The sequence below is a fragment of the Haliaeetus albicilla genome, chromosome 3, assembly GCF_947461875.1.
Source record: "Haliaeetus albicilla chromosome 3, bHalAlb1.1, whole genome shotgun sequence".
Lineage (NCBI taxonomy): Eukaryota > Metazoa > Chordata > Aves > Accipitriformes > Accipitridae > Haliaeetus > Haliaeetus albicilla.
Genome location: NC_091485.1, coordinates 69609422 through 69632649, shown reverse-complemented (window position 1 = coordinate 69632649; position 23228 = coordinate 69609422). Strand labels below are relative to the sequence as shown.

Below are 23228 nucleotides of genomic sequence, written 5' to 3'. Positions count from 1 at the left end.
ACATATTCATAAGTTACCTTTTTCATTATTCTTGGTGAGTACTTTTCATCATCTGATATGATCATATGGTGCCACCTTTTTCAGATTATGTAGCCTAACTCTTTGCCATCTGCTGTCAGTAAGAATGTCAAGGTAAATTACTTTCACCTAGATTTCAACTTATATTCTAGACATACTTTAGTATTTCTTCTTTCCCATCACACAGATTGATCGGAAAAGAGGGTAGTCTGTTCTGAAGTCCTATTCAGTTATTTTCTGTGTTCTGTTTAAACTGTGTTCACAGTTGAATAGAGGAATTTGGAGAGTTTTCTTTCAAGGCATCATTTTTTTCCCTCCTGTTATGGAATTTGCAGCAGACAAAACTTTAAAAAGTTTATAATATACAATTTTTTTCTCAGTGGACCCTTCTTTATAGTAATTCACTAAAAGGAGAAGTCACTGATGAATGACAGTCTTAGAAATTACAACTTCCTTTTAGTACTCATTGAGTGAGAGATGAACATCTTTTTGTCCTTTGAAAGCATAGTTTCTCTTCCAAGTATTAGTAAACGCTGTAGCTGCTCCAGAATTGGTATAGATGAGTGAACGCTGAGTTGTTAATGGAGCTCTTTGTTCTGCCTGAGTAATAAATTAATGATTTTGTAAGTACTGTGAACAAGTAAAATGCTAGGCAAGTAGTATATGTTTATTATTCTAATGTTATTTTATTGGCAGTGCTTTCTGCTGAATTTTATTTAGTCACGCCACTTTCCCATAGTTAGGTCATGATCTATTTAGAGTTGATTTGTCCTAACCATTTTGGTAGGATGTTGTTAGAATTTTTTTATTAAGTGGAACCAAGGGTACCAGGCAGATGTTGCTGTTATACAAATTATGCATAGATCACATTTTGTTCTCTCTTATAACCCAGAAGACATATTTCATACTTCCCCCATCTGTGCTGTGCAAAACCAAACAAACATACCTCCCTCTCCCCCTCCCTCTCCCCCTCCCTCTCCCCCTCCCTCTCCCCCTCCCTCTCCCCCTCCCTCTCCCCCTCCCTCTCCCCCTCCCTCTCCCCCTCCCTCTCCCCCTCCCTCTTCCTCTCCCCCCAAACCAACACTAAAAGTATGAAATTTTGAGGAGAATAATTTTATTTTTCATTTTTGCACAATTCTCAAGATTTGGAAATATTTTGGTGTAAAAAAAACTTTAAGGGGCTCCTTTGCCGTTGCTGCCATAAGCTGAAATATGCACAAGATTTAAGTTTGCTTGTTTTTTTCTGAGCATTAAAAACAGAGTACTTGGCAAAATTTTTGTATGTCCCAGTCCTTTGTCTGTCTCTGATATTACAAAGATGATGGCTGACAGGTGCTTCATACCTGCTCTATTTCACTTGCCACATTTTAATGCACATTGAACTCCAGGGTTTTTTTGCAATTACAATGACCATGTCAAGCTCTTTTACCTTTTAATTCTCTAAGCTGGATTTCACTGCATGTAACTGAAGGTTCTTAAACTGGGATCTTAGTCACCCTGGGATCCAGAGATGATTCAGGCCTTGTGTGATCTGAACTGCACTCTGAAGAGCAGTTAGTTTCTCTGTTCCTTCAATATAGAAGACAAACTAATTTGAGAGCTCAAGTGTCTAACGTTAGATAAAATGAATCCTAAAAGCCTGGAAGAAGCCTAACTCTGTCCTGTTTCTCCATGCACCATCAGGCAAGCTCTTTTCAATGCATGCTAGTTTTTCCTTCTATGCAGAGTAGATATGATACTTCACCAGATGTCTGCTCAGACTCAAAAAAATCATTTCAGTGCTACCATGGTTTGCTGCTTGTGTACTGACAGTTTCTTGCAGCAGAGCGAGTTCAAAGTAACTAACTAAAATCTGTACAGTAACAATTGGATAGTTCCTCAAGCACACAGTATAAAGAAGTAAAAAACCAAGCAAGCAACCCTCGAGATTGACAAGAAAAATAGAGACTGATAGAGACCGATTCTTTTCACTGTATTAAACTATTAGATAGAAGTAAGTTATAGCTAGGATGAAATCTAAAATAACTTAATTACTATCCAGAAGTTTCCACCCTTCCCTCTGAGTATCTGCTTTTGTTGACTTAAAGTTTTCTTGGGATCTAATTGGTTTGGTCAATGAAGTCAACAGTTACATCTGTGAGCGGGTGATAGCAAGTTGGCTTTTGAATTAACTACAGCAGTGATGAGAGAAATCTTAAGCAGGAAATACGAGTGTGAAGTTTTTTATGTTGTCATGCATTTCTATGTTCACTACATCTCATTGATTTTATCAATGTTTCCTCTACAGAAATATGGAAATGTAAAGTTATGTATTAAGAATTGTGGATGAGTTCTGATTTTAATTATTTGAAATACTCATTAAGGAAACATTTTTTGCATGACTTTTGGAATTTATTTGTTGCCAACGTTTTTTTATACCAACTTTTGGCTGGAAAGTGCTAACAATGAAGAACCAGAGGAAAAATAGAGAGTAATTGTTCAATTTATTAAAAGGACAATGAGTTTTTGGATTTAAAAGAGAAATGTTTTTCTCTGAATACATCTCAATACTTAAGCAATTTCTTCGAGAGTGATTTAAATTAAAAAGGTTTTTTGTAGAGTGTCAGAACACAGCAGAGCAACTTTGTAGAATATGCATGCTGATACAGTTATAGAACAATCTAAAGGAGTGCTTCCAGTCTAATTTCTGTAAAACTGTGGCACTTTGATATCTGCCGATCTCAGTAACACAAATGTTATTGCTTTGCAGAAATGCCAACAAATACCACTGCTTAAAAATAAGTTTGTGTGAAGCTAACCTTTTTTTAAGCTTTAGGGATAGAGGCTTTCAGACTTCATTTAATATTCCTATTTTTCAAAGATTAGATGGATATTAGCTAATTAGCTGTGGAATTTAATTATAACTTCTTTTAACTTTAACTTTCTTTTCTAGAGCTTCTTGTAGTGAAGAGGAGAAGGGGCAGACCAAAAGGGTCTACTAAGAAGTTTTGTGTGGATGAAGATGCGGCAGAAAATAACCCTGTTCAAAGTGAAGAAACTCTGCCTGGGACAGAAGAAGGACTGGAACTGTCTGAAGTCTCACCAGGCAGCTTGGAATGTAGGAAATGCAATCGGAAGTTCTCCAACACACGTCAGCTAAGGAAACATATCTGCATTATTGTTTTAAATGAAGGAGAGGAAGAAGGAGATGGAGGTAAGAAAACATCCAACAAAAATATCTGAAGCATGTTGTGAAACAGTATGTTTCCATCCTGTGACCTGATTGGTAACAACTTGTAATCCCCAGTGTTAATTTTAAGTGGAATGGAATTATCTGTTTCTTTTAACACAAAAAGCATGTTGAAGCAAAACTGAGAAGAAAGACAAGGTATTTTAATTTTTTTCAAAAAGGTCAAAATGTTTATTGCACTAATAATTATCTTAAACTCCCTGAAATGCTTCTTTTGCGTAAGCAACTGTTTTGTTTTTCACAAAGAGGATTACAGTTTTCCAGTGAAAAGTGGTATGAGCCACATAGGTAAGTATCACACATAGGGTAGGATGGATGATCCTGTATAGGTGTTTCTGTCCTGTGACTTGGGAAACATGGATTCTGTCCTGTTCTTTTGATAGATTTAAAGACTGCTTTTCAGGATATCGCGGGGGGGGTGGTTAAAAATGAGAAAGAGAGGTTCGGATCGCTTGAAGAATCGCTTCCAATTGTATTAGCAATAGAAAAATGATTTAATAGAAATTTGTATAAAAGTGCGACTTCACAGAATTCATTGACAAGGTTCACTCTATTACTTAGTACATGGATGAAATGCACACAGGAAAATTAAATCAGAATCAAACTAAACTTATGTATATAAGAACTGAAAACATAATAGGGTAAAAGGAAATGTGGGAAAGGGTAAGGGAGACCCTCCTGTTGAGTCACGAGGTTCAGAGAAGACCCCCTTGCTTTCTAAACTCCTGTTGGAGTCTAGGTGCGGCTGGATCGACTCCTAGTCCCAGACTTCAACAACGGTTTATGTCTAATAGAGTAAAAGGGTAAGAGAAACCCTCCCATTGAGTCACGAGGTTCAGAGAAGACCCCCTTGCTTTCTAAACTCCTGTTGGAGTCTAGGTGCGGCTGGATCGACTCCTAGTCCCAGACTTGGACAACGGTTTGTATGTAAAGGGGTTATAAGTATAATAGAAGCCTAAAATTCATTCACAGTTGCATAAAAATAATGACAGTAATTTAAGTATAAATTTGAAAGCATTATCTTATACTTGCTATAACATACTTAATAGCTTATACTTGCTGTAACTTACTTACTATAGACTATGCAGGTTAGTATACATGCATGCATAAAGACACTAAGAGAAATACGTATAAGAGAACAAAAGAGAGTAAAAGAGAGAGAAAAAAAGGTATACCTGCCAAAAATTCCCCTCGAGGTCAGTGAAAATATTCACATTGAATGCTTCGGCATTTGTCTCAATGGGCGAAGGGTCGAGCCTCAAGGAGCAAAGAGAATCAGCCCAGGTCGTGTCGGCTTTCGGCGACAGACCTGTGATTTTCACAAACCGGAAAGTTTGTGAGCTCTGAGAGGCGTCCTGCTCAGAAGGAAATGCTGGTCACAGCCTGCTGCGGTCCAGGAGAGCTCAAAGGGCCTCGCTCAGTAGCACTGTTTATAGGTTTGGGCGATGATTGACTTTCGTCACTAACAAATTGCCAGAATCCCAGCTGCACTGGAAAATTCCGAGACTGTTGGAGAATAACTCAAAACATAGATACAGGATGCTCCAAGGTTGTCAGGGGAGGATTGTAATGTCTCAAGGTTGTTATGAGAAAGAACTGGCTGCAGGTTGTTAAGAGAACAGGCTATCTCTATTCCCATCCCCCGCCTTTGCCGGGCAGCAGGAGTCCTTGAGACGCACAGCATATCTCCCTGTCTTAGCTGTGTAAGAGTTCCTGGCACAGTCAAGGGTCGCTTAACTGCCTTACTCATTGCACTTATGCCTAGTGAGCCTTCCTGAGTTCATAAATCAGCCTGGAGAGGGGGAAAGAAATGCACCACCATCGCACAGGACGGCTTGTTCTACTCTTTAAAAAATAATGCCAAACTCACCTCTTCTATTTTACAAAACTTTTACGTGAATGACTGTCTTTGGAGTATGAAAGTTCATTGTTTAAATTTAGCTTTAAGACTGATTTGAATATATTCAGCCTCTCAAAGTTTTAGAATAGAACAGAACAGAATAGAGTATTTTCACTTGGAAGGGACCTACAAGGATCATCTAGTCCAACTGCCTGACCACTTCAGGGCTGAACAAAAGTTAAAGCATGTTGTTAAGGGCATTGTCCAAATGCCTCTTAAACACTGACAGGCTTGGGGCATTGATCACCCCTCTGGGAAGCCTGTTTAAAAAGACAACAGTGAATATTCATTATGGTGTGGAGTGGAGTGGAATGGAATGGTGGAAGGGACCTAAGATGATCATCTAGTCCTACTGCCTATTTAACTTTGCTCAGAGGTGAATGTCATGTGCATACAAAGTAATCCATTTGTCCAAATTATCTAACTTTATGTGAGTTTTGGGCAGATGAAACTTTTTTTTTTTTAATTCTCTGGCAAAAGCAAACCAATCAAGCAAAGTAAGTCATTCTTGAGCAGCAAATAACAAGGGCTTCCAGTTGTGATGACTAGTGCAGCTAGAACATCTCCAGCCCAGAAATTCCTACCTTGACTGCCAACTGTGAAGGTATTTGGGGGCTGTTTTTATTCTGAAGGGGTAATTCTTCCTTGGAATACATCTGGGAAATTCAGTCTTCAGCCATCTACTGACTACTGTCCCATCCCAGGAATACTTTTCACTTCTGGCTTTACCACATGAACTGCTTTGTGACAACTTTTCAGTTTTTCAATACGTAGATGAAAGTAGCATGTGTATTATTATTATTATTATCCTTTCAGAAAATGTGATGACATTGAGTAGCTCAAAACTTTCTGAGGAGTGGACAAGAACAATATGGTCTATGCCTAGGATTGTTTGTCATACTTGCATTGCTTTACCAGCTCGGAAAACACGGTCTTTAAAATTTGAGCTCTTGGAGTTGAATTGTTATCGGATTCAATTTTCATTATGAAGAAAGTTTTGAGGATGATGGGTGAACCTTCTAAATGTGAACGAAGAAAGACTAACATTGAAAAGGCAAGCAAAGAAGGAAATTAGAAATATTTTTTTATCTGTTCATGTAATTTAATGAGGACCTTTTCATAGTTTAAAAATTAAAAAAAAAATACTTATCAAAATGCACCAAGATTCTTAGTTGTCAAAGTTGTTGACAGAGTCCCTGAACTAGAGGTTTCACCTATATCATTGGCAACTGAAAGCTGTTAAACTCATTAATTTATCTAAGTGGGTTACAAAGCTGTCTGCTTTTCTAGTTTTCAGTATGTTCTGTGTTAATGATTTTAAGAGTGTGACTACATAGTCTGTGAAATAGTGGTACTTCTGCTTGTTTCTTAAACTTGATGCTGCTCCTTTCATTGGGTGCCATCTTACTTTATAACTCTGGAAAGTGGGCAACAATAATTCTGTATAACCTCTTGCATAAGGTTCATAATTTAGAAATCCACGTATTTGCATTTAGATTATTCTTATCCTGAGTCTTAAGTAACAGACTAACTGGACTATATATGGAAATTGCTTATGCATCTGGTCAGTCTTATTCTTCTCAGCAACTCTGCTGTAACTGTTTTGAGATGGAGGACCAGAACTACAAGTGGTGTTCAAAACACAAGAGCATCCCTGGTTTATACCATGATTTTTTTTCCCCCTGTTTGTATTGGGTCTGTGTGGCAAGGTTTTGGTAGTGGGGGGAGTACAGGGGTGGCTTCTGTGAGAAGCTGCTGGAAGCTTCCCCCATGTCCGATAGAGCCAATGCCAGCCCGCTCCAAGACGGACCCACCGCTGGCCAAGGCCAAGCCCAAGCCCATCAGTGACAGTGGTATTGCCTCTGGGGTAATATATATAAGAAGGGAAAAAGTTACTGTGCAACAGCAATTGCAGCTGGAGAGAGGAGTGAGAATATGTGAGAGAAACAGCCCTGCAGACCCCCAGGTCAGTGCAGAAGGAGGGGGAGGAGGTGCTCCAGGCGCCAGAGCAGAGATTCCCCTGCAGCCCGTGGGGAAGACCATGGTGAGGCAGGCTGTCCCCCTGCAGCCCAGGGAGGTCCACGGTGGAGCAGATCTCCACCTGCAGCCTGTGGAGGACCCCACGCTGGTGCAGGTGGATACCTGAAGGACGCTGTGACCCCATGGGAAGTCCGCACTGGAGCAGGGTCCTGGCAGGACCTGTGACCCCGTGGAGAGAGGAGCCCACGATGGAACAGGTTTTCTGGCAGGACTTGTGACCCCACGGGGGACCCATGCTGGAGCAGTCTGTGCCTGAAGGACTGCAGCCCATGGAAGGGACCCATGCTGGAGCAGTTCGTGAAGAACTGCAGCCTGTGGAAAGGCCTCACGTTGGAGAATTTCATGGAGGACTGTCTCCCATGGGAGGGACCCCACAGTGGAGCAGGGGAAGAGTGAGGAGTCCTCCCCCTGAGGAGGAAGGAGTGGCAGAGACAACGTGTGATGAACCTGACCCCAACCCCTATTCCCTGTCCCCCTGTGCCACTCGGGGGAGGAGGTAGAGAAAATCGGGAGTGGAGTTAAACCCGGGAAGGGGTGGTAGGAAGATGTTTTAAGATTTGGCTTTATTTCTCATTACCCTACTGTGGTTTGATTGGCAATAAATTAAGTTAATTTTCCCCAAGTCAAGTCTGTTTTGCCCATGACAGTAATTGGTGAGTGATCTCTCCCTGTGCTTATCTCGACCCATGAGCCTTTTGTTATATTTTCTCTCCCCTGTCTAGCTGAGGGAGGGAGTGATAGAGCGGCTGCGTGGTGCTTAGTTGCTGGCTGGGGTTAAACCATGACACATACACAGATAGTGGTGTAGCTGTCTCAGCAGATTATACTGCAAGTATTACACCAGGTATTTATTTTGTGTGTGTGTTTTTGTGTGTATATAATGTCCAACAAATAGTTCAGTTACTTGAGCAGAATATGGTTGATACCAACATTTTCTAGTGTAAACTATCCCTGAGACAAAAACTTCTTGAAATCACACTTATTTTGGTGTATACGAGAAAAGGAGTACTTAAACTTCTAATTTGATGAGATTTCTCTGTTGCTGAAGTTCTTAGAGCTAGATGGAGAATCTTATTGAGGGTCTTTGAACCTTCCAGAGTTACAATATCTTCTCTAGCACTTCAGACACACTCCTTCGGAGTAGATGGCTAAAAATCATAAGGAGCTTGGACTGCAAGTTCTTCTCCCTTAGTCTTTGACCTCATACCTAATACATATGGGTTATTTTTTTCCCCCTTTTTATCCATGTCTTTCCAACTTGAAATTACTTTAATCTGTTTTTCTGATGCTTCTGGGATTTTTCTGTAGTGTTTTTTTACTACTTTCTCATGTTTTTCATTTCTTGCAAAGTTTGGCACTGTATGGACATCTGATTAATAATCAAGTATATTTTCACTTTGTGCAGGGTCTGGCTGGGATGGCATTGATTTTTTTTGTAGCAGCTCGTATGATGTGGTGTTTTAGATCTGTGACCAAAATAATATTGATAACACACTAATGTTTTAGCTATTGCTAAAATATGCTAAATATATAAATGTTAAGAATATGCATACTGATATTCTGTGTGATATTCTTTATTGAGAGAAACACAATATATGTTTTGAGCTGAAGTTGAAATATTAGGAAAGGTTTCGAAGTAATAAAATGTTTTGCTGTCTTTTATAGATCCACAAGGGAAGTGTTTGAAATTACATGACATTTGAAATTACAATGAATAAATCTCTATGAAGCTGCAGTATGTGTTGGTCAGAGGAATAACTGGATGTAATAGGCCTCTGCTGTTCTTTGCTTCTGTGGTTAGTGATCCACATTGACCTCAGAGATCAGTGTCTCACTGATAGTTCTCCCACTCTTTCAGGAGTCACCAAGCCTTTCTGGTCACTGACATCTTCTGTGCATCTAATTTAATCCTTTAATGGGTAAAGATTGCCTTCACCTTGTGGGTCCATTCACTAAAACAGAAAGAAAAAAGTGTTAATTTTTTGCACAGAATTAAAAAAAATGTCCATTGTGCTTAGAAATCCCCCATGTACATGCTTTTTTTTTTTTAATAGAGAGCTTACTTGCCTAAGAAAGTTGCTGTGATTTAAGCAGAGCTGCGAATACACCTATTTCTGTTTTTATTTGGTTAAACCAAATTGACAGTTTCAGCTAATGATTTGGATCTGGCTGGCTGATGGTACTGCCATCCATTCTTTTTCTCTAAAGACAAAACTAGAAGAGTTGAGATTCTTCCTGAACTGCCATGTGTTTTCACTGTGTCTGCTCCCAGCCAGAAAATAGAGCTGCTTTAGCCTCCACCACTGGGATGGGATGGGTTTGGGGATTTTGGCTGTTGCTGGATTGGATCAGTTCCCCAGCAGCCACCTCTAAACTCACTTGTTTTGAGAGATAGACAACAGATAATTATTTTAACCACCATCCCTCTCCCACACTGCAGCATACCTGAATCTCTGGCAGATAATAAGAGAGGACATTGGATGACCGGGGAATGGGATTTTGGTGGAAGACAGATTACAGCAGTGAACAGAGTCTCTTCCCTGGAGTGAACTGTTCATTCCTACTGAATTAAGAGCCTGCATAATTCTCAAAGATGGCACTTTTGGCCTTAGTTTAAAATGTTTTTGCCATCAGCTGAATTCTAATTTAAATGAATTCTTTCTACAAGTAGTATGTCAGTCTCTGCAGGAGAAGCGATTGCACGAGTTCATTTTGCATGGCCAGTTTACTTCTTTTTTTCAAGCTGCTCTCTTGCCACTATGAAATACCAGCATCTTTTAGGGGATAAAAAATAGTAATTTGAATGAAGAGTAGTTTAAAAACATGCCAATTAGGGATGTGTGGCTGAATCTGCAAAATGTTGTACATCCAATTATGAATGCAGAGAGCAGTACCTTCAATTAATGACTCAAATAGAATCATGGGACAGATGAACAATCTAGTTCGACGGGACTCTGAAAGCAGTGATTCATTCAGAGTGGACAGTAGCTTTACTTGTCAACACAGACACCACCATTTCTTAAACGTGTTAGAAGGCACAGGCACAGCGTTGTATTTCTTGCACAAACAGAGGCAGGCATTTAAAATGCCTGTTGCTAGATAGAGGAGGTCAGTTTATTTGTCTGGTGAGTTGAAGTGCCAGCTGACAAAGTGCTAAGCTGACTGCTTAGCAAGGGGGATGCAAAGTGAGGCAGTTTGTCTAAATAAATCTGTTTAGGAGCAAGCAAAGACCCTTACCGCTTGGAGAAACTTTGTATAGCTATTCTAAGTTGCATATACTCCACTTTCTCATAAATCATCTTAAAATCACTTATGAATGTTCCTGTATAATACAAGAATTGTAGTATACAGGGGAATTGTCCTAGTTGTGAGAGACAAAGCACTTATTTTGACACTCACAATGCTAACACTTAAGTAAGACAACTGAATTACTGATGAGATGTTCCCATATTATGGAAAGGCTGTTTGAGCCCTGTGGTCAAAGCTGAAGCTCTTCTTTTTCATTAAAACATGCTTTTGTCTCCCTCTTAATCCTTTCCTAAAGCATACCTTCTAGTTCAGGGTTTTTTTGTGTAAAGAGAGTTCAGGAAGAAAGAAGCTGTCATTGAGAGTTAAATTTTTTTTTTGGTTTGGTGATTTGATGGGGAGCATTGGTTTGGGTTTTTTTGTAAAGTCTTTTTCAGGTTACACACAGACTATGATATAGTTATGTTTGTAGCAAAAAGTATTGACAATGTGTGAAGCCTCAGCTCCTTATCAACAGATGGTTTCTGGAAGATGCTTGTTCCTCTGAGAAAGGGGAAGAATGGGGTTACTGCTATCAACATGCATCAGATTAGTGAATAAATTCTAATGTTTAAATATCAGAACTTGACTTGACCACTCTCTAGAGAGGAGACTTTTTTTTTCTCGTGTATTATGTGAGTTTTGAGAATGTTCATACAAATATTCAGCACCAGTTGAAGATATATGATCAGCATATCAGTTGAATTTTCTTGCTTGCCTGTTTTTGGCCAATATAAGTGTGGGCTTTTTGTGTGTTAACGGAATTTGCATGACACTCAGTACTTTCCTCACATCTTTGCAGGTACTGTATGTAGTCCTCCTGTTAGCTGCTGGATGTTCTCAGCTCATATTGGGAAGATGGAAGTTGAGATTCAGTCCTTTGTTTGAAGGACTTACCAGCTTTGGGTTTCTTAAGAAAATATTTTCACATGGTCACAGTCTTCATATTTAGTGCTTGGCATCTGTGTACAAGGTTTCTATGAATATGAAATAGCAACATTTTAATGAAATATTTTTATGTTGCAATTCTGTATGTTTTTTTAAAATCTTTTTTAATAGCATTTTTGGAGTTCTGTTTTGAAAGCAGGGAGTCACAGTCAGCTATATTTATTGTAACACGTCTGTTCTTTTCCACAGCTTTTACCCTTAGTCAAACTGAAGGAACTAGCAAACTGATCTGCCTGATAGAGGCACATTAGGAAAGAAAAACAGCATGAAACATATGTTAGCTTGTTACTGTGGTAATAGTTATTCATTAGTGTGGGTCACTAACAAACTCCAGTCTGTGGTTCATCCTTTTTTTCCTTTTCTATTTTTTAGTAGAATTCCAATATTCAAAAGTTAATAGAGTTACAGGTTAACATGAAAAGGCCGTAAAATGTTTTTGTGGTTTGGTTTCAACCACTTTATTTCATCATTAAACTGACTAACTCTTACTTTGTAATGGTTAGGAAGGAGGATTTAGGAGTAGGGTTCTTGGATTCTATTCATGTGCCTGCTAGGAATTAATTATGTGATCCCAAGCAAAATGGAGAAAATGCTGTTGTCCTCCTCAGAGCTTTCCTTTCAATCTGTGGTTCTGGATTTTTTTTAGCTAAAACATGCAAAAAATGAGAGTTTTGTCCAGAGGTATATGAAATCTCCCCCCCCGCCCCCCCCAATCACTAACTCTTAGTGTCCACTGAACAAAAGCAGAGTAATTAACCCAATTAATTTTTGTATTTGTTGTTTAACACTATGTGAAGTGCCTCAGGGGAACACAATTTAATAAGCAGCTTACATTTTTTGTGTATTCTGATTCTTTTTGAGAAGACTTGCTTCTGTTGGTGGCCTGATCCTGCTGTGAAATTTGTGACTACTCATTTTATTGTTGATAATAAACTAACAGAGGCTGTTTCATGAAGGACATGTGGAAAAATGCGTTTGTTTCCTCCCACCCCTGTTCATCACACCAAAAGAAAACACTGCACAGTTTCTGGTTGAAGGGGATATTTCTTTATATTCAAATATCCCTTTGCAGTATTCCAGAGAAATGGTGTTAGAATTACGTGATTTCAATATCACTAATTCACAACTATACTAAGGAGTTAAATTGGGACATAGTGAGACCCTTTATATCTATAAAGCCGCAATATTTTCCAAAATCATAGAAATCTACAGAGAAAAAGGTAGTTGAGAAGAGGCACATGTCAAAGAATTTATCTGATGAAATTGGAGAAATCATTAGCAGGCTCTGAAAAGCAGGGGGCTCTCAAGACAGAGCATAATTTTCTATAATCTAGAAACTGGAAGCTGGGGCAAAAACATTGCTAACATGACTCCACAGAAAGATGACTTGCTTAACTGTGTTTAAACTCAGTTTGCTGTGTAGTTGTTGCTTGTTCTAGGTATTGTAAAAATGAATTTCAGATTTACAGATTAGCATCAAGTCGTTAACAGTTGTAAGTATACACATTTCTGCCTCAGTATGTCTGAGAAATCTAAACTAACTCCTATATACCTTGTTTCCTTCTGGTGGTGTATGTAGTAAAGAGCTTGCAGTTTATCCAGGTGGTAGTTACATGCTCAGTCCTAACTATGCTACTTTAGTTTGTGCTTGTGTCCTTCATTTTTTCAAGGAACAGTCAGCACTCTTTAACCCTTTGTTCCATTAAGGTAAGATCATGGGAGACAGACTTATTTGAATCTCAGCTGAATATTAACAAAATGTTACTGAAATTAAAACAGAGCCATTTCCATGTAGCATATCTTTCCACTGCTTTTGCTATTTGTATGTCATAAACAACTGTAGACACACTACAGCTTTGCTGTTACTAGTTTTTATTTATAGATTGTTTCCCTATCTCAATAGAGCAGTTACAGCATGTTATGAATATACATTGAATGACTTATTCTGGAGATTGAGTCAGCTGCTTTAGATTCAGGGGAAAAAAGGGGAAAAAAGGGGAAAAAAGAAATTCACTAGCTTCATTTATAATTTTCTTCCATCAGTTTTTGCTTTCGTTACTCATTACCTCTGGTATGTTTGCATAATGCCTTAATTTGCCAAGTTTGTTTTCTCTACCCTGCATGTTCTACCACTTCATCTAATATAAAGAAATTTTGTTGGTATAAACTTGCAGCCCTCTGTTTTTATTTTGTATGCTGCTAATTCCTCATATATAAGCATTTTTATTATTTGTTTTTAGAATTTTAGTAAGGAATTCCTCATTTGCTTTAAGGAATAAATAGCTTCAAGGAACAACTTAGCTGATTACTGATTATTCATTCTTATTTCAGATGAGTGTTTTGAATACAATTATTGAGTTGCTTTCTAGTTAACGGGTCTGAAGGTTATCCAACTTAAGAGGCTGAAGACATTCTGAACAGCAACAGGGAATGATTTAGAAGTGCATGCCTTCAAAGTGAAGAAGTGCAGGCCTTCAAAATGTCCGGAGATAGGTTGAACCAAAGAACTGTTTTGAACCTGGATTGGTTTTGAATCAACACTGAAAAAGAGAAGTATGTTTCTGGCTGTTGATTCACAATAATAGTAGGGAAAAAAAGCCTAATCCAGAGAGACTGTTGGAAGACTTTCCATTAAATAAGACTGATAATGAATCCAGTACTAGGAGAAATAATCCTAAAATCATCTGAACAATTACATATGGAAAGGAGAAAAATAATTTATTCATTAATGATGGAATCATAAATTCTACAAAGTTTGTAGAATTTTCACAAAAATCCACAGTAACATCAAGAGAATTTAGAGACACAAATGTTTCTGAGAGTACATTTTTAAAATTTTGATTATTGTCTTTATGTTGTGGTTTAACCCCAGCCAGCACCTAAGCACCACGCAGCCACTCACTCACTTCCCACCCACCCAGTGGGATGGGGGAGAAAATTGAAAGGAAAAGGTAAAACTTGTGGGTTAAGATAAGAACAATTTAATAGAACAGAAAGGAAGAAAATAATAATGATAATAATAAACATAATAAAATGACAAGAATAATAATAAAAGAATTGGAATATACAAAACAAGTGATGCACAATGCAATTGCTCACCACTCGCTGACCAATGCCCAGTTAGTTCCTGAGCAGCCATCCCCCCCGGCCAAATCCCCCCAGTTTATATACTGGGCATGATGTCACATGGTATGAAATACCCTTTTGGCCAGTTTGGGTCAGCTGCCCTGGCTGTGTCCCCTCCCAACTTCTTGTGCCCCTCCAGCCTTCTTGCTGGCTGGGCATGAGAAGCTGAAAAATCCTTGACTTTTAGTCTAAATGCTACTTAGCAACAACTGAAAACATCAGTGTGTTATCAACATTCTTCTTGTACTGAACCCAAAACATAACACTATACCAACTACTAAAAGAAAATTAACTTTATCCCAGCCAAAACCAGGACAGAAGTCCACTCCTTATTCTGTACCATTTATGTCATGCTCAGATCCCATATTTTCCAGTACATCCTAATCAATTGCCATCACCTTTTCCGTCCTTTGAGATAGATATAGATAGATAGATAGATGTATATACACAGATATCATTCCCTTAGTCTATGGGCCAGCTCTATAAAATGGTCATTGAGTTCATTTGGTTCCTGACTTTGGGCTTTATCTGTCATACCAATCTTTCTGGGCAGGAGGGATGGCATGAAGTCTTCTGAGTTGGCAGAGCAGGATTGGGCTTCGGTGCAGTGCGGTGGGAAGGTGACATTGGGCACAGCAGGAGGAAGGTGTGTAGTGTTGGATTGTTGCATGCTGAAGTCAGTTCTGGTTCCATCACTACTGCACTTTGCTCAATTTTATCAAAGTTCATTCTTGCTTGATCCAAGTGATTCTTACTGTAATACCATTGATACAGCCTATAACAACTATAGTGATGATAACATACAGTGGCAGGGTTATATAGCAACTGACATTATACAATTTAATTCATTGGCTATTCTCACCTAAAATCAAACCCCCTTGAGGCACACATCCGACTTCCCCATCTTTTCGCCTCACCCACCAAATGCACCCAGGTCCTTGAGCAAAAAAATCCCATGAATGGGTTTGCCTTTGCCTGAGGCAGGAGTAACCCAGACTGTTTTCCCTAATATATTTTTCATGTGCACTACAGGGACTTTATCTTCTTCTACAGTACGTAAAAGTTCTAACTGGGCAAGGCCAGCTTGATTGGCAGATCCTCTGGTGTTGACTAACCAGGTGGCTTTTGCTAAATGTGTATCCCAATGTTTGAAGGTTCCACCTCCCATTGCTCTCAATGTAGTCTTTAACAGTCCACTGTATCATTCAATTTTCGCAGAGGCTGGTGCATGATAGGGGATGCGATATACCCACTCAGTGCCATGCTCTTTGGCCCAGGTGTCTATGAGGTTGTTTCGGAAATGAGTCCCATTGTCTGACTGAATTCTTTCTGGGGTGCTCTGTTGCCATAAAACTTGCTTTTCAAGGCCCAGGACAGTGTTGTGGTGGCATGAGGCATGGGATATGTTTCCAGCCATCCGGTGGTTGCTTCCACCATTGTAAGCACGTGGCGCTTGCCTTGGCAGGTTTGTGGGGTGTGATATAGTCAATCTGCCAGGCCTCCCCATATTTATATTACAGCCATCACTCTCCATACCACAGGGGCGTTAACCGCTTGGCTTGCTTGATTGCAGCACGTTTCACATTCATGGATAAATGGTGCAATAGTGTCCATGGTGAAGTCCACCTCTCGATCGCAAGCCCATCTATATGTTGCATCTCTTCCCTGATGGCCTGAGGTGTCTGTCATGAGCCCACCGAGCTATAAATAACTCACCCTTATGTTTCCAGTCCAGATCCACCTGAACCACTTCAATCTTGGTGGCCTGATCCACCTGCTGGTTGTTTTGACATTCTTCAGTGGCCCAATTCTTGGGTATGTAAGCATCTACGTGACGTACTTTTACAACCAGGTTGTCTACCCAGATGACAATATCTAGCCACAGTGTGGCAGCCCAGATGGGTTTACATCTGCGTTGCCAGTTGCTCTGCTTCCATTGCTGTAAGCACCCCCACAGGGCATTTGCCACCATCTGTGAGTCAATATAGAGACAGAGCACTGGTCGCTTTTCTCCGTCAGCAATATCTAATGCTAGCTGGATGGCTATCACCTCTGCAAACTGACTGGATTCACCTTCTTCAGCAGTTTTTGCGATTTGTTGTATAGGACTCTGTTTTGGGTTTCTGTGCCAGGGTTTTTGGTAGCAGGGGAGGGGCCACAGGGCCGGCTCCTGTGAGAAGCTGATGGAACCTTCCCCGGCTCCAAGTTGGACCCAACTCTGGCCAAGGCCCAGCCCATCAGTGATGGTGGTAGCACCTCTGGGAGAACAGATTTAAGAGGGGGAACCTGCAGTGAGTGAGGGGATCAGAATGTGAGAGGAACATCTCTGCAGATACCGAGGACAGTGCAGAAGGAGGAGGAGCAGGGGAGGAGGGGATGCCCCCGCAGCCCGTGGTGAGACCAGACGGCAGGCTGTCCCCCCCCAGCCCACGGAGGGGAGCAGGGGAGCAGATGCCCCCCTGCAGCCCGGGGAGAGAGGAGCCCACGCCGGAGCAGGGGGATGGAGGCCCCACGAGATGGCCAACGCTCCATGGGAAAGCCTGCGCTGGAGCAGGCTGGGACTGAAGGACTGCAGCCCATGGGAACGACTCACATTGGAGCAGTTCATGAAGGACTGCAGCCTGTGGGAGGGACTCATGTTGGAGAAGTTTGTGCAGAACTGTCTCCCATGGGAAGGACCCCACGGTGGAGCAGGGAACGAGTGAGGAGTCCTCCCCCTGAGGAGGAAGGAGCGGCAGAGACAAGGTGTGATGAACTGACCCCAACCCCCATCCTGCGCCGCCGGGGGGCGGAGGTAGAGAAAATTGGGAGTGGAATTGAGCTGGGAAGGAGGGAGGGGTGGGGGAAGATGTTCTAAGATTTGGTTTTACTTTTCATTATCCTCGTTTTGATTTGATTTGTAGTGTAAATTAAATTGATTTTATTTCTTCCCCAAGTTGAGCCTGTCTTTTGCCCGTGACCATAAGTGGGGAGTGATCCCTCCCTGTCCTTGTCTTGACCCACGAGCTTTTCTTTATCTTTTCTTCTCCTCATTCCACCGTGACAGGGAGGAGTGAGTGAGTGGCTTCGTGGTGCTTTGTTGCCACCTGGGCTTAAACCACGACAGACTCCATACAGCAGCCTTCCACCTCCGATGCTTTCCCACAATGCGACAAGACCCGTCAGTAAACAGGGCATATTTCCTCTCATTTTCTGACATTTTATTATACACTGGGGCCTCTTCAGCATATGTCACCTCCTCCTCTGGCAGTATTCCAAAATTGTTGCCTTCTGGCCAGTCTGTGATCACTTCCAAAATTCCTGGATGACTGGGGTTTTCTGCGAGCCCGTTGTGTGATCAGTGCGACCCACTTACTCCATGTGGCATCAGTTGCATGATGTGTAGCGGAGGCCCTCCCTTTGTACATCCATCCCAGCGCTGGCAGTCGGGGTGCTAAGAGGAGCTGTGTTTCAGTACTAGCCACTTCTGAGGCAGCTCAAACCCCTTCATATGCTGCCAATATATCTTTTTCTGTTGGAGTGTAGCGGGCCTCAGATCCTCGATATCCTCGACTCCAAAACCCCAGGGGTCAGCCTCAGGTCTCCCCTGGTGCTTTTTGCCAGAGACTCCAGGTAGGGCCGTTCTCCCCAGCTGCAGTGTAGAGCACATTTTTAATGTCTTGTCCTGCCCGGACTGGCCCAAGGGCTACTGCATGAACAATTTCCCGTTTCATTTGTTCAAATGCTTGCTGCTCAGGGCCCCATTAGAAATTGTTCTTCTTCTGGGTCACTTGACAGAGAGGGCTTACAATCAGACTGTAATTTGGAATACGCATTCTCAAAAAACCTAGAACATGTAAGAAAGCCTGTGTTTCCTTTTTATTAGTAGGTGAAGACACAGCTGCTATTTTGTTGATCACATCCATTGGGATCTGACAACGTCCATGGGTCTCCTGTGCAGGTCCCTTGACCTTAACTTTCTTTTATGGCAAATCCAGCTTTCAGAAGGATTTGGATTATTTTCTGCCCTTTCTTAAAAACTTTTTGTGTTGTGTTGCCCCATACAATGATGTCATCAATGTATTGCAGATGTTCCGGACCTTCATCCTTCTCCATTGCAGTCTGGATTAGTCCATGGCAAATGGTGGGGCTGTGTTTCCACCCCTGGGGCAGTCGATTCCAGGTGTACTGGATGCCCCTCCAAGTGAAAGCAAACTGTGGCCAGCGCTCTGCAGCCAAAGGGGTTGAGAAAAACGCATTAGTGATATTGGTTGTGGTGTACCCCTTGGCTGCCTTTGACTCTAGTTTGTATTGAAGTTCTAGCATATCCAGCATGGCAGCACTCAGTGGCGGTGTGACTTCATCTGGGCTGTGATAGTCAACTGTTAGTCTCCACTCTCCATTAGACTTTCACACTGGCCATATGGGACTGTTAAAAAGTGAACGAGTTTTGCTGATCACTCCTTGGCTCTCCAGTTGACAAATCAGCTTATGGATGGGCATCAGGCAGTCTCAGTTGGTGCAGTATTGCCGTTGGTGCACCGTTGTGGTAGCGATTGGCACCCCTTGTTCTTTGACCCTCAACAACCCCACAACAGAAGGGTCCTCCAAGAGACCAGGCAAGGTAGACAGCTGTTTAATTTCCTCTGCCTCCAAGGCAGCTATACCAAAAGCCCACCAGTACCCTTTTCGGTCCTTGAAATACCTTCTCCTGAGACAGTCTATGTCAAGGATGCACGGAGCCTCTGGGCCAGTCACAATGGGGTGCTTTTGCTGCTCACTCCCAGTTACGCTTACTTCAGCCTCCAATACAGTTAACTCTTGGGATCCCCCTGTCACACCAGAAATACGGGTGGGTTCTGCCCCTTTATATCTTGATGGCGTCAGGGTACACTGTGCACTGGTGTCCACTAGAGCCTTATACTCCTGTGGGTCTGATGTGCCAGGCCATTGAATCCACACAGTCCAATAAACTCAGTTATCCCTTTCCTTCACCTGGCTGGAGGCAGGGCCCTTCTAATTCTGGTCAGAGTGTCCATTACACACTTCTACTAAAACTGACTTAGAAGTCCCTTTAAGAGGATCAGAAGTAAGATCAGCCCTTCTACTTTGTTTGGAAACTGGGCTGGCATTTTTCCTGGAAGAATCCTTTTTTGTGGTTGTTTTTCCTCGCAACTCATGTACCTGTGCATCTAGGACCAAGGTAGGTTTTCCATCCCATTTCCTCATGTGCTCTCTGTGGTCACATAGGTGAACTCACAGGGCACCTCGTGGTGTGTACCTTTTATATTCTCTCTCTTGGGCAGAGGAACGCTCACTCCTAATAGCTGAGACATTGGTCTGTACAGGTGGGGAGTAGGACATATCCTCTTTGAATTGCTGGACATCCTGGGATAGCTTCTCCACAGCTGAAATGCAGGCTTGTAGGGACGAAGAGAGATTTTCTTTGTATTGCCGGAGTTGGCCAGCCACTTCATCCACCGTAGGTGCCTCTTTGTCTTTCCAGGTCAGTATTGCCAGTGGGTTGGCATATGGCAATGGTGTGTTCTGTACAAACTTCTGCCACATGGGTTGTGTGCATTGGACTTCATCTGGATCTTTGGGTAATTGTGCATTGTCTGGCTCATAATAAATCATCTCTAGCATGGCTAATTGCTTCAGATACTGGATACCTCTCCATGGTGGTCCACTTGCCTGGGTGACATATAGCATCTTCCTTGAAGGAAGACCTTTCCTTCACGCTTGACAGGAGTCGCCTCCACAGGCTGAGGGCTTGTGTTGCTTTTCCAATTGCCTTGTCAATGCCACCTTCCCTTAAAGTGATCCCAGCTGCTTGGCTTGCCTACCTTCTAATTCCAGGCTACTAGCCCCATTGTCCCAGCATTGGAGCAGCCAGGTGATAATGTGCTCACCTGGACAACGGCTGAAATCTTTTTGCATATCCCAAGGCTCACTCAAGGATAGGGATCAGGTAATTACCTCTGGTTCTGCCTCTTCCTCCTGTTCTTGTGATGGCCCTGGTTCATCTTCATCCTTCGCTAAGTGAACTGATTTTTTTGTATATTTCTTCTTCTGTATGGGGGCAACTGATACCGGTACGGGTTGGTTCTCTGGTTCAGCTGCAGTGCCTGTCACATGGGCTGGAGTAACCGCAGTGCCTGTTGCCTTGTTGTTAGATCCAGAGGCCTCCTCTTCCCCTTGAGGATACTGAACAGTGTTGAACAGGGCTCCATAGGCATGGGCCAGGCCCCAGCACATTGCAGTAGTTTGTGTCTCCCTGGAATTGTTGGGGTCACAACATACTTTTTCCAAATGTTCTACTTTTCAGGATTCTGCACGTGTTCAATGGTGAAGTTCCAAAACACTGGAGGTGCCCACCACCCTAGGCATTTGCCCATACTCCCCCACATACCCTGCTACTCATGATTATCCAGCCTCAGGGCAGATCTCTGGGTGATTTTCTTAAATAGTTGTTTAACCCTAAACAAGACCTGAACCACATTCAGCAACATGCTAGTTCCTAGCAATAGGACTGTACTGGTTTCAACATCCCAAGGGTATTCAGATTTTTCAAAATTCTCAGATGCTATTGTAATTAGACTGGAGGAGAAGGGAAAGGGGAAGAAAGGTGTCTCGCCCATAGATTGGCTCTCTTAGGAGGAAAGATAAAGGGTGTAATTATTAGTAGTTTCCCACAGATGGCTCCCAAAGTGTAGAGGTGACAACAATGCTGAGTGCAAATACCGGATTAGTGCCACGACTGATAATTTTATCATACCATAAGCCAGAATTATGCAATACATCAAAGCGAAAAACTTAATCTGCCTCGCACGGATGATAAGCAGCAGCACAGGCACTATATACAGCAAATGAGGTGATACATAACAGAACTCTAAAAATGAGTGCTATAACACTTAAGAGCTCATAAATCGACATCGTGACCAGTGGCTATTAAACTAATATAATAAATGCTTGTAACAAATTCATTTTAACACGCTCTGGTCAGATCTGTTGTTATCTCAACCTTCATGCCCCATGTTGGGCACCAAAATGGACTGTCGTGGTTTAACCCCAGTCAGTGACTAAGCACCACACAGCCGCTCACTCACTTCCCACCCACCCAGTGGGATGGGGGAGAAAATTGTAAGGAAAAAGGTAAAACTTGTGGGTTGAGATAAGAACAGTTTAACAGAACAGAAAGGAAGAAAATAATAATTATAATAATAAACATAATAAAATGACAAGAATAATAATAAAAGAATTGGAATACACAAAACAAGTGATGCACAATACAATTGCTCACCACTTGCCAACTGGTGCTGAGTTAGATCCTGAGCAGCGATCTGCCCCCTTGGGCCAACTTCCCCCAGTTTATATAGTAGGCATGACGTCACATGGTACGGAATATCCTTTTGGCCAGTTTGGGTCAGCTGTCCTGGCTGTGTCCCCTCCCAACTTCTTGTGCCCCTCCAGCCTTCTTGCTGGCTGGGCATGAGAAGCTGAAAAATCCTTGACTTTTAGTCTAAACACTACTTAGCAACAACTGAAAACATCAGTGTGTTATCAACATTCTTCTCATAGTGATTGCAAGACATAACACTGTATTAGCTACTAGGAAGACAATTAACTCTATCCCAGCCGAAACCAGGACATCTGTTTTCTCTATTTGTGTAAGTATCACACTAGTTTTATTAAATAAAGAAGAAAACAGTTCCCCTTTAGGGACTCATGCAGCACGTCTTGTTTTGATAACATGTATTTCTTTCTACAGTAGCATTAATTTTCTCCTAATTCTTTCTTGTAGTGTTAGTGACTGTGTTACCTGCATTTCTTTTGTACATAGTTACATTCTTTTTGATGTTTGCTCTTTAGGTAATGATTCTGACGTTGACCTTGACAGGAAGGAAGATGAGCGAGAAAAAACTCCAAAGAGGCCCAGAGTTCAGAAAACTGAGAAAACTCCATCAACTAAGGAGGCTGAACAGGTTTCAGGAGCTAAAAACCCTATTATAAGTGTGGTTTTGACAGCCCATGAAGCTATTCCAGGTAATCAGGATCACCGGTTATATAATCAAATTCATTTTTGTCCATGCTAACACTGTATAAAATAGTTATTGTTCTAAGTCTGAACTGCTTAGGATATTTATTATCTGAAAAATATTTAATACTATTTGGTTATCTTGATATAGAATCTCTGCATCTGGCAGCTACATGATTTTAGAACTACCATCCCATTTCTTCATAGGTATGACAAATGCTGGACCTGGGTGTAGTTGTCTGCATTAACATCAGTTATGTTTAGTCTGTGAATAGTTTTAAAGAAGAAAGTGAAAAAAAGAGTGACCAAAGAACAGGAAAGTATTTTTCCCCTGTAATATCTTTACTACAGCTCTTGATTTGTGTGTATATTTATGATAAATGTAAATTTGTTTATGAAAACACAAACAGCTTAATATATATATAACTTAATATTTCTGGATACAAATCATTTGATAGAAAATATGTATATATACTTGAAAATCAAGTTCCTATATAATGATTAAAGATTTCTTCATACATAAATTGCTATGGTGCCTTTTCATCAAAGCATTTTGGAATAATTTCAAACTATTTATTTTAAAACTAGACTTGCATTTGCCTGTTTATATAAACCATTCACTCACCTGATTGACAGAATCCCTTTTTAATAGTTTTGTTCATTAT

The 23228-nt window shown here is 41.3% G+C and overlaps 1 protein-coding gene across 3 annotated transcripts in view; it reads left to right on the top strand.

Moving 5' to 3' along the window:
• The window catches only part of ZFAT (zinc finger and AT-hook domain containing), a 102862-nt gene that overhangs the window by 15462 nt on the left and 64172 nt on the right, over positions 1 to 23228 (top strand). For all 3 annotated transcript variants that reach the window (XM_069780105.1, XM_069780104.1, XM_069780106.1), the window contains exons 3-4: positions 2951 to 3211; positions 22398 to 22571. In XM_069780105.1, the coding sequence (XP_069636206.1) occupies positions 2951 to 3211; positions 22398 to 22571 (435 nt within the window). The remainder of the gene's footprint in view (positions 1 to 2950; positions 3212 to 22397; positions 22572 to 23228) is intronic.